The sequence below is a fragment of the Vigna angularis genome, chromosome 9 (genome assembly GCF_016808095.1).
Source record: "Vigna angularis cultivar LongXiaoDou No.4 chromosome 9, ASM1680809v1, whole genome shotgun sequence".
NCBI classification, from domain to species: Eukaryota; Viridiplantae; Streptophyta; class Magnoliopsida; order Fabales; family Fabaceae; genus Vigna; species Vigna angularis.
In genome coordinates this window covers 4,390,253-4,402,839 of record NC_068978.1, presented here as the reverse complement: position 1 = coordinate 4,402,839, position 12,587 = coordinate 4,390,253, and the positions used below count along the sequence as shown (strand labels likewise).

General features: G+C 32.2%; 1 protein-coding gene across 1 annotated transcript; it reads left to right on the top strand.

Annotated features, from left to right (window-relative positions):
* The first annotated feature begins 3,142 nt into the window (after nt 1-3,142).
* LOC108347698 (uncharacterized protein C630.12) lies at nt 3,143-10,728 on the top strand. The gene is made up of 13 exons (XM_017587099.2): nt 3,143-3,526; nt 4,192-4,257; nt 4,422-4,600; nt 5,292-5,427; nt 8,014-8,110; nt 8,589-8,648; nt 8,736-8,836; nt 9,002-9,042; nt 9,138-9,195; nt 9,474-9,548; nt 9,619-9,776; nt 9,866-10,132; nt 10,254-10,728. Exons 1-13 carry the CDS (start codon nt 3,386-3,388, stop codon nt 10,501-10,503), a joined length of 1,629 nt encoding a protein of 542 aa, XP_017442588.1. The 5' UTR covers nt 3,143-3,385; the 3' UTR covers nt 10,504-10,728.
* Nucleotides 10,729-12,587: the final 1,859 nt, after the last annotated feature.

Here is a 12,587-nt window from a genome sequence, read left to right as displayed (position 1 = left end):
CTGTTTGATATATTATTTAGAGGAATGTGATACACACTCAACAGAAGAACATGTTGGACACTTATTGGAGATGTAACATCAGTGTAAATTGCGCATGATTATTTGTTGACTCTATATCCATCTTTTTGGTTGTTCTTGGTAGAAACTAGAAAGTCTCTCTAGCCCATTAAACGTGAGGTTCATTTTCAGTGGTGGGGCTGCGAACACATTATGGCTAAGCATGATATTTGAAATTCACCATTTATTCACCAAGAGCAGAATCAAACAATAAAATAACCCTCTACTCTTACTGCATAAAATCATATCCAGAAAAGAGGAATGAATAGCTTTAGCAGATCATAGTTCCTTCTTGGCCACTATTTCATCTTTCAAATGTCAACAGAAACCAAGAAACCAACCTCAAGCAAGCTTCTTCTGATAAGTACGGATGACTGGAATTTGATTTTATAATCATTAATAGGAAAACATCAAGGATTGATGTCAATAAATTCGTTATTTATGGTACACTTACATATATACTTTACTACAATCTCAGTAGTTGAATGGTTAATAACATTCAAATTTGGAATTATACATCTAAACCTCAGAGTAAATACTAATCCAATCTTCAAAAAAACCTTCCTTCTAGTTTCGAATATGTACTTAATGGTCATACGGCCTTAAGATAGGACCGAGGGAGAGACCATCAAATAGGGGACGAGTGGCCGAACAGGTGAGAATCCATGTGTCTTACAATCCAAATAAGCATTGTAATGACCGCACGAATAGAATAGTGAAAGACCGGATGAAACATTTTTTAATCAAAATTACTGGTAAGCGCTACTTAGCAAGGAATGAGACATGATTGAACCATGATTAGAGTTTCATTGATTTCTGACTCATCTTAAAATTTATAAATAGAAGTGAAAAATAAGAATTTAGGTGATTACATTTATTACAAGTTTAAAACTTTATTGTAACCCTCCTTCGGATTAATGTCTGACTTAAGGATTTAAGTACCTTTGACAGGTACTCAAGGAATGACTAAGACTTTGAACTAAAACGTGCATAAATATCTAAACTACTTTGAAGAAAAAAAGTGAAAGGAATGTTTTACTAAGTTGCTCGACTTTACACCCGAAACAGAATCCACAGTTTGACTTTAATAATCTGCAATGTGATTGTGAAGTGTTTGTGTTGTAGGACTTTTTTGCTTGTATATTTTATGGAAGATGCTTCTTCATGAAAATAACTTTGAATGATCTAACTCAACTTTAAATTTGAACAAATATGTTTATGCAAATAAGTTAAATAATTTACTAACAAATGAATTCTTTTACACGAAACTTAGGTTTGTTTAGAATATTAGTGACTTAGAGAATGTGTTTATTTAAGTACCATCCCCACATTCCTAACAATATTGATTTGAAGCACATTTTCCTGTGCTAGGCTTCTGTAGGATAAAATAGGTCCTATATTTAGACAACTTTTAGCCCAAACAATGTAAATGCATGAAAGAATGAAAATATCTACATCAATCCCACGGAAAAATATCTTAGTCAATTTCTAAAGAAGAACAAAAAGGCAAAAAGGCTTCTAAGTATATAAACTTAAATATTATTTGATATACACACGTTTTCAAACTTTTTTTCCTTAAAAATTTGGAAAAATATTATATATCACTACCTTAAATTAACATGCCTTTATTATGAATGAAATCATGTTTCATATTGGTGAAAAAGTTATATAAAATAAGTAAAAAAGAACCAAGTAAACATTGTTTTCGAAAAAATATAAAAAATGTCTTTTTACAGGGTTTAGTCCAATTCACCTTGTTCCTAAACCACAATATAGTTTTTTCTTTATATATAATATTAGAAAACTCTAAAATATACATAATTCAGATATTTAAATCACATGATTTAGAAATATATTTTGAATTAAATAATCTAAAATATATTTTTAAATTTAATAAAATATTTTGAATTGTGTAATTTTAAATTACATTACTTAATATATATATATATATATATATATATATATATACTTTAAATTATCTAATACAGTGTATTATATAAATTTGTAATATATTTCTAGATTAATGTAAATTAAATTCTTTAATGGAGGGTAAAGAAGAAACACACCTCAATCAACACGTTAAGAAAATGTTTTAGACAACTTCAACCGAACAAAGAGAAAAGACATAATCAACCATCTATGTAAGTAACATTGCTACACACTTGTAATTAAATAATGAAGGATTAAAGATAATTAAATTATAAAATTCTAAAAAGTGATTGGAGCCTATAAATCTTAGACCAACAATGACATAACTCATAATATGTATTATAAATTATTACTATTTATAAAATATATTAAGATTTTTTTTATAGTGTATTTATTCACAAACGTATCACTGACTTAAACATAAAAGGATCTTATAGACATATTGATCAAAGACTACTACATTCAAATACATCTTTTTTGTAAGAATAAATTCAAAATATGTATTTAAAATGTAAATATTTTTTAAAATTATACATTCTAAAATGTAGTTAAAAATTATACAATTTGAATTGATTTGTACTCATTTAGATTTTTTCTTTTTTTCACATGAACCCAAAAATCTTAGACCGTAGAAAAAGGAATTTACAATTATTTTGCATACTAAAAGGAGATGGTTACAATAAAAACAAGAAGAAAAAGAGACGAAAGGTTAATAAAAAATATATTTTACTAGTCTTTCTTTGTTTGTTTGGATTATTTAAAAAATACATATATTTATTAGAGACTTACCCTATTTTTTTTTTATCTTCTCATAACAGTCAAGGATATAGAGAGAAAAAAAAATGTTGTTTTAATCTCATCTGATTTGCTAAAATGTATTTTACTCTTACTTAAAAACAACTTGATTTTTTTCCATTTCTTTCTTTCAGTGTTTGTCTACATTTTCTTATGTCTTTTCATGACGCTAGACAAGTGATCAAAAATATTAAAAATAAAATGATTTTATACTGTTATCAAATAAATAAACTATTAAATATAATAATTTGTTTGATTTTTACAATCTTAAGTTGATACATTTATAACTAGAGATATTTTATATTCAATGGATTATATAAGATATTTTTTTTATGGGGGACTAAGATTCTAAAAAATGTTGATTCTTATGACTTTCTCTAATATTTTTCGTCAATTTTGTTCTCTTTTTGTTTCCCTTTTTCATTAACAAAGCTTATAGTTTAATTTTCGTTGAAGTGCCAACCAGTTTGACAAAACCAGAGAAAAACAAATAAAAATTGGAGGATCGAGATAGGTAATGTAATTCGATAGAGTGCAGATGAGGGAAGCAATGCTTTGATTTGATTTGATTCCATTGCTGCGAGTGTGAGGATCTATATTGGTGATGAAGCAGCACGAGTTAACTCTGTTGTTGTGTCTCTTATGGGCACTAACCCTTCTCTATGGTGAGATGTTCGCTTATTGGGTTCCATCCCTCTTCACCTGTTCGTGGCCCCATCTTCTCCGCAACTCTTCTTCGTCAACGGTAGCTACAAAGTCTTCATTTTTTCTCCTTTTTCATTTCTGGGTCACACTCAATATTTGACATTCTCTATACTTCATAACCAAAACCAGAAGAAATCACTTGTTTTGTTTATGAGCTTGGGAGTTCATGAACACTAAAGCTCTATCTTAAAGATAAAACAAAATAGTAGTTATGGTTTTATTTAATTTTGAAATTGGTCTGGTATATGAAGGTTGTTAGTTTTTTTTTACTAGTAGTGGCTCCACCAAGGAATGTGGGCAGTGTATGTACTGGATCTGTAAATTTTTACTAGTTTTGTTGGATATGGTTTACTGGGTTTTGTTGAAGAGTTTAATTTATATACATTGTTAATGTAAAATGTTTTACACTGTGAACCTACTTCATTGCTAGTATGACTCTTAAAGTAGTTATTGTAGAAGTTAAAAACATCTATCTCATTTGTGATTAAATGGGAGAGTAGAAGCTATTTTCAATGACAGAGCCTACACCATTTTCTCTTTGTTGAAATATTGAATATTTGATGATTCCTGAAGGGAGCCTAAGCCGACAGACTGGTTCTTTTACAGTATATCAAAAGTTGTGTCTACATTACAATTATAATTTGATTTGCTAAACATAATAAAATGCATAATTATCTGAGCTTATTTTGAGGATTTTGCTTGCAGGCTCAAACAGATGGTGGGAATTACCAAGCTGATTATGTAAAAGTTGCTGTTATTACAGATCCACAGGTGAATGATTCTTTTATTGTTATTTTATGGTCATACATATATCTGTGAAAAATACACCTGCATTGTCCATGCCTGTTTAAGTGTGTATGTACTTATTATTTCACGTTTCTGTGGACGTGCATCTCTCTCACCATTTGACTTGAATTTCTTTTTAAACTGAACAGGTCATGGATAAAACTTCTCTCAGTCTTCCTGCAAAATCACTTGCACTGGAGCTTGCAGAATTCTACACTGATTTAAACATGCGTAGATCATTCTTTGGATCTGTCCTGCCTTTCAAACCTGATGTCATATTGTTTTTAGGTGATTACTTTGATGGAGGTCCTTATTTATCAGATGAAGAGTAAGTCCTGAAAATTATTTCTTAATTTAGTTTTGTACAAGTTTAAAATAATTTTGATTTATCTATTATGCCATGTTTAATTTTTCCAATCAGTCTTTTCCACCTACAGTGATTTTGGAACTCAATTTTTACCTTTCACTTCAGAAAACAAGAAAACCAAAGAGATGATACATTTTACATATTAGATGTCGATTCTTTTTTCTCATTTGCAAAAGCTGAATTTAGTGGACAAAGTAATCAAAAGCAAAAATAAAATGCATTGCTAGTTCCTCTTTCTGTTATACTAAAAGAGTTATCCTAGAAAGTCATCATATGAGCATCATGTTGAGTTCAACCAAAAATTTATGGATATTAATCTCAGGTCAAAGACTTGAGCGAAATGCTGAAACCAAATGGTTAAAGGAGTCTTTGGTGCTTAATGATAAGTTTTAACCCTCTTGCTTTCAGAGTTCTTTATATCAGTTGATAATTTAGTCCTATTTATTTAGATTACATTTCCATATTGTCGAACAAAAGATAGAAAACGAAATCCCTAGATTACTGTAGTAAATATTTATATGATTACATTCTAAGGAGCTGCTGATTAATTACAAGTAATGTGTTGTTTAACTCATTTATCTTGAATGACTGTTCAGCATGTTCACTCAAATTTTCTATTATGAAATGCTTTTACAATCATTTGGATGAACAGATGGCAGGAGTCTTTGAGTCGCTTCCGACATATCTTTGGTTTGAATGCACGAGGAAAATACATGGACTTGCAAGTTTACTACATTCCTGGAAACCATGATATTGGGTATGAAAGTCTTCATTCTCTAAATCCAGAGGTATTTAAACATGCTATCGCTCAACTTTTGATTCCCAAAGTTCAATAACTATAAGGTTGATTTGTTTGAATTGACTTGTGTGGTGTATAACTATAAGGGAATCAAATGAGCAAAGACGTGACTAAGAGTCTAAGAATGTAGTCATGGTTAGAATGATCTTAAGACATTGAGGATGAGAAATTACATTTATTGTGCCTAAGGGTTGTTGAGTGTTGATATTAAAAGGGAAAAGAATGCATAGAACCCTCAAACACAGGTCATTTTTCAAATAAACACCTTGAACATCTTGTATTAATGTAATGGACCCTTCTGTTAAGTCACTAATGAACTACTCATCTTGATCCTTCTTTGAGATTAAATGTTATCCTTTAAGTTTTTCTACTACTACTACCTCTATTGTTGTTAATATTATTATTCTCAAAGACATTTCCTGACTATCATGTTTTTAACCCTAAAAAATTTACAAGACTTTGAAGACCGGATGACTGCAATTTCATCTTTGTCATTTCATCCACTCTCCCAAATCATACATGTCTACTTGTCTCACATTTTGTGGGAGGACTCATTTGTCATTGCGATAGATGCAACATCAGCCACAGTAGAATGGGTTATGGCTGAGTTGCCACAAAACCCATAGAAATATGTATGGAGAACCTGAAGATTCAGATGTGACTAAGCTCTTAATCTGCATACCATTGGGGGAAAAAAACCCTTAGATCAGACCTAGGAGTTTCAATAGGAATCCACAAATCAGTGGCTGAGTTAGACATGTGTGGCCTTAGGGTACCCAAAGGTGCACAAGTTCTCATTAATGCAAGGAGCTTGGGAAGAGACTCAAGCATTTGGACTTACCCTGACTTTTTCTGTTAGAAAGGCTTTTAGAGAGTGAAGCTTGATCTTGGGCGAATAAAAGAGGAGACAGAAAAAGACATGATGAGTCCTGTATGTGGTATTCCAAATCTTTCTTATTTTTCTTTTTCCTTTTTTATCTTTTGTTATTTTTTTAGACCTTTGAAGGCCAAAATCAGGAAATTATGTTTTAAAATAATAGTAATTGAACTGCTTAGATATAATCTCATATTAAGAAGGCTATATGTTCAAGGGGTTGCAACAATGAAGAGTACGTTTTAGGGTTGATAGACCATTAGAGACTGCCAAAGATTAGGAGCTTTAATATCATGATAAAAAGTAAGTTTTAGTCTAACTCATTATAACAAAACTAGTGTATAAGGTGAGGGTTGCACTTGTCTCTAGTCAATGTTCCAACACACACCTTTTATGCCGAGACATGTATATCTCGTGCATTGAACTAGATATTTGTAGGTAGTCCAATATCAACCCAAGAGACAAACCTCGTTGGGATACAATATCAAATTTAGAAAGAATGATATTTCTTCTGTATTTCAATAATGAGATCATTGGTCCTATTAATACATGAGCCTCCTGTTTATTTTAGGAAATATAGAGCTAATTCTAAGGAAGCCAATCCCTGCAATATGGGATTGTTTTTAAAGCAGTCCTAGTCTTACTGCAAGATACACCTTTAATTAAAAAATAAAATTACAGCAACGATAAAATAAAAAACTTCCTAAAATACATAACGAGCAGCATGTTTTGACAAGATATAATCTCAATGAAGCATTAGGATGAGTTGTCCATTAGTCAGTTAATGGAAGGTTAACTGATGGAAGGTTAACTGAAGGGTATATTACTCAACTGTATTGATATCAGAAAATTGGACGAACAAAGAACTGGAAGGGCATATTAGGAAGATTCAAAATATTTATGAGAGGAAGAAGTGGAAACCCATTTGATGGGGACTACAGGCACAAGCACACTGATTTCCTGATAACAGAATTGCCTATGTGGCAGGAGGAGGGAATGTAGGGAATCTTTTACATTTTGGAGAGTGAATAGGGAGTATAAGGGTAGTACTACGTGATCTTTAGGGGAGGCTGGTTTTGGGTGGAAGAAACAGATTTTGGGCTGGGATTTGGCAATAGGACCCACATTGTCTTTGTTACTTTGTTTTGTTGATTAACTAATACAAGGGATCCCCTTTCATTACTTTTCTGTAGTTTTTGATACCTATCAAAATTTAAGTAGTAGTTGCAATCAAAACATCCGTGTCTATTTCAAAATGGAGTAAAGTTCAGGAAGTCAATATAATCATTTCCTATTTTAAAATTTGGACTATTGATGACATGCATATTGTTGTGGAGTGAGATGAGATTTTGTATAAACTAATCTCCTTGACATTTATGCATTATTGATATTATTAGAAGATGAATGTCAACAAAGCATGGCATTTTATCTTAACAATGAGACAAAAATTCATTGAAGTTGCCTGATAATTGATCTTGAGAACCGTAAAAAGACATTTGGCAATAGGAGCTTGTTCATTGTGATTCATAAATAGGAGGTTTGAACCACATATTAAATGTTCAAAACGTTTTATTAAGTGGTTCTTGAAACAAGTTTTTCCCTTCAATTTTACATAATCTACAATCTAATATGTTGTCTGGTTTTGCATTTTCCATTAATTGTGTTCTCTCTATTGGTTCCTTCCTTGCCCCATGAGCATAGGTTATCCAACGCTATGAGGAAGCATTTGGGACAAGGAACTACAGATTTACTGTCGGAAAAGTGGATTTTGTTGCCATTGATACTCAAACTGTGGATGGTGAGCTAGATTTGACTTATGAATTTCAGCTGTCATGTTTCTTAAGTAGCAATGTTGTAATTACTAGAACTCTTATTTTATGGTATCAAGTCATCACATTTGTATCATTTCAGTGCAATATGTATTCCTGATTTATCTGACAATCGAGTTTTTTCTTTTGATCAAACCCTCTTCTCGCGTCTGTACGTGCTGGAATAGATGTTTTTGTATCTGTTTGCTGCATTGTGCCGTTTACTATGTTTCACATGTAACTTTTAACACGGAACATTTCTCCATTTGGACAAGGCTTTATTTATGAACTATGTTTCATTCTTTGACATTTTTTTATCTTAAAAAAGCAATTATAGTTTAACTATCTAAATATCTAAAAAATTGTTATTGAAATATGGTAAATTTAAATCATATTCTATTTATAAATGTCACTGCTTGGAAAATTTTGATAAAGCTGAAAATGCTGAACTAATTATGTTTTCTACAGGACACCCACAAAATCATCTGACTTCTCAAACTTGGGGTTTTGTGAAGAATATCTCTGCTGGTATGAACTGGCCTTTGAGTATATATTTCATTGTCAGGTCAGGTCAATTCTCTTATTGTAATGCTTGTTTCTTTTGAACTTTACTAGGTAATGTGGTTCATCCAAGAGTTTTGTTGACACATATTCCATTATATCGACTTGATGATACTTACTGTGGTCCTTATCGGAGTTCCCCAGTTATCAATCAGGTAAAGTTTATTTTAGTTTCTTGAAGCAAATTTATATCAGACACATTGAATGTGGTATGGTATTGGTCATTGGAATAATATGGCACAGTGAGTTGTGTCAGAAATCTGAATGTTTTCTTACCTGCCATTCTGGAAACTTTTTAACAATTTCTTCTTATATTTCAGAGGATAAATTATGCTGTAAATGATAACACTAATGAGATATCGTAAGTTACTCATCTTTCAAACCATGGAAACTGCATGAATCATGTGCAGGTAGCTCATAGTCCCTGATGTTTGATTTAAATTTTATTCTATCCAGGTATCAAAATTATGTTTCTGAGAAGTCTTCAGAGTACTTACTAGATACAATCAAACCTGTGAGTCATCTCTCTTTTTGGAATGTTGCGTTGCTATTCCTACCTTAATATTGTTATGGGGAAAAATAGTTCATGGTGGGTTTACCGATTATTTGTTGTTCAATATATGCCTTTCAATTGATGAGACCTTGTTCTGTACTGATAAAAATACCCGGGTCATTTTCCTTTTCTCTGTGGGGATGACTGAGTAGTGGAGGACGACTCAATATAGGGAAGTTGGGAGCTGAAACTTTAGTGAGGGTAACTGCTCTCTGAATTAATAGTTTTGTTTTTGACAGAAGCTTATTTTGTCCGGTCATGATCACGATCAGTGTACCATCACTCATCAATCTAAATCTGGGCCTGTAGAAGAGGTAAAAACCTTATCTTGTTGAAACTGTCTCCTTGAGTGTTTGGACAAATGTAACTGACAAGAGTATGCAGCACACTCTAGGTACTATAAGTTGGCAACAAGGAAACTTGTATCCCTCGTTCATGCTGTTATCAGTTGATAACTCAACTCTTCCAAATGCTTCCATTCCAAGAGATGCTTTGTTGACTCATTTATGTTTTCTTCCAGTTCAATTACACATTTACATATGGTATGTTCAAACTGAACTGAGTACAATTTTCACCCGATCATTTGGGTCATCTCTTTTATTGATGAGTTTTATCTTGCTATAAATGTCAGGTATATTGTGCTATTTGTCTTGACCCTTCTTGCCACCCTATTTTGGCCAACAAGTGGCACAAGTTTTTGGCATCAGTGTTGGGGCTTATTTGGCTATTGTAAACAACTAATGTCTGGCATCTTTTCTAGAAGCGAAACAAAAGACAAGGATGAGGATGCTAACTATGAATATGAGATGATGTGGGATGCAGAAGGATCAATGCATCTCGTAAAGAAACCCTTGAATCCATCTACTGTAAATTCAAACGACCGAAGCTTAGGAGAAAGGTAAACTTTGGTTTCCATGTGTGGCAGTTCAATCCTGTAGAAGTATTATATTTGACTTACTGTGAGTCATGAGACATAACATTAGTCTCTTCCTTTTGTTCTTTCTTTTTTCTGCTGTCAGGGGTAATGTTGTGATGCGGGCAGCAGCTAGAAAAACTACTGCTCAGGAAGGAGAACACTCTGTAAATGTGGATATGGCTTCAGGAATTGCTCTTGATCCTATTGGAAGAATACCTCCCAGAACAGGCAAATCAAAGACAAAAGTTACAATCCAGAGGTTGATACGTACCCTGCGAATGTTCACTGTCATTGCAGCAGTGAATGTTCCTCTTTACATGATGTTGCTATTCAAGGATTGGATTGACAAATGAGAATCAAATTAGAGCTATACCACTCAGGTTTTACATCCACTTTTGTTTAATTTAAGGTGAAAATTTGTATATCCAATTACATGTTCAAGAAAGTAATTGCCATCAGCATGATTTCACTAATCATATGTTGAGGCTTTTACATTAGCTTGAAACTCATCTTTAAATTATTCACTGACATGGTTATGATCATACGCAACATCAAGTTATAAACAAACGGTTTTGTTAGTCGAGCTATTTTTTCTGTTTGTTTAGATTTCCTCTGAACTCATGTTATTTGCTGAGTATGCTCTGTTAACATAGCATAGTCATTTGATTTCAATTATGTTTGTATATATTTTAATACTGCCTTGTCCTTCGAATCAGCAAAAAAGAATCTCAACTATATTAACTATCTGTCGTAAAATAATGTTGTAGGAGGAATCAAGATATTGAGCTCTTAGTAATTGCTGTCATATTATATTATATGTAGCTAAAACGTGTATTTTATAACTGTGATAAGCCTTAGTTACGTGTCATGTTCGCTGTTCTTGGAATGATACAACTTACTCACTGGCTATAAACTGTCATAACAAAAATTATGTGGAAAACGCGTATTAGATGTCAAGTGTTAAAATTGATACTAATCCAACTTCATTACTTACATGGAATTTAATCATATACATATTCACCGACTAAAATATGTTTTTTTTTTGTGTACAATAATTCAAGTTTTGATTATTTTGCCCGCCCACATAAGTTTTTTTAACTACGATTTATCTAACATTAAAATCTTCAAAAAAATGAATTAATTCCTTTACCAATTAATTTGTGTTGTTTATAGAAACAATTTGTGGAATCTCTATACAGTTGTTTGGTAAACTTTCAAATCATCTTAGGTGATATACGAGCTCATAGATAACTTTATTTCCGCCTGTAATGGTTTTTTTTTGTTTAGGTATTACACATTAGAAAAAATATTTATTTTTCTTAGAAATCCATTAAATTATAACTGCAAAGGAAGAATAATTATAAGAAGCAATTTTTGATAGTGAACACTGTGTAAGGATTTCGTTGGCCAACTTTGCTTACTTGTTAAAAGACTCATTATAATGGCAAAGACTTTATCTTAACAAAGCTCTCGGAGTGAAGGACTCGTAATAGTAGCATTTTCTGAATTAAAAATGAGATCCACAAAACTTGCTTATTTTAGAATCAAATTGGTTAGGGTATTGCACATCCTATGTACGAACTTCCAATGACAAAGAACATGGATCAAGAGATATGCTTGTCTTTGCATGGCCAGGCAATATAATGGAAAAATCTAGGCTTATCTTGATCCAATACATATGTGCTGTCAAATCAACCTTCCGTCAAACATTCCATGATGCCTTTTGATAAATCCTTATACACCTTCACTTCACAATCACTTTCTCACATGATACAGAGATCGTAATCATTGTAATCAAAACCTTCTCTTCAGTTCAGTGTTTTTGTCTATGCTGAATTGCACCAATTTTGGTTACCCCCCTCCAACGTTTTATGTAGTTCTTTAGACAAGGTAATTATGAACAGTGAAACCTTTGTCCCCTTAACTAGATTCATTCAACCCAAATAATAACTTTGAACGTAGGATTCTTGGACAAAATGCTTGCCCCTAGTCCTATAGCCTTAAACTCTAGCTATCCTTTGAATTCAGATGAACTATAAATAGCCATCATAATGTTTCTAAAGTTGAAGCTACTTTGTAAATAACGGTGTATGATTTTATATCTTGTCTTTTATGGAGCATAGTTGAGTTTCCCTTTTGTATTTTTCAAGCCAGCAGAAGTACCAAGTGCTAGTTATTAAGTCATAATAGCATTATAGTCAAAGAAAGCAACATATGCAATACAAGGAAAGGGGGTTTTGGTAGAAAAGTCTAAGTACATTCCAAGTGGAGTACAACATTCCAATTATTCTAGCTTCAGCTAACGTTTAGTTAATCAACTCCTTGCCAACTTCATATATTGTGGAAAAACAGCACTGAGGGTGTCCATAAAACTCTCCTTTCTCCATAAAAACCCATTTGGCTTTTCCAAATGGGTAAAAAAAGGAAGGAACAAAGG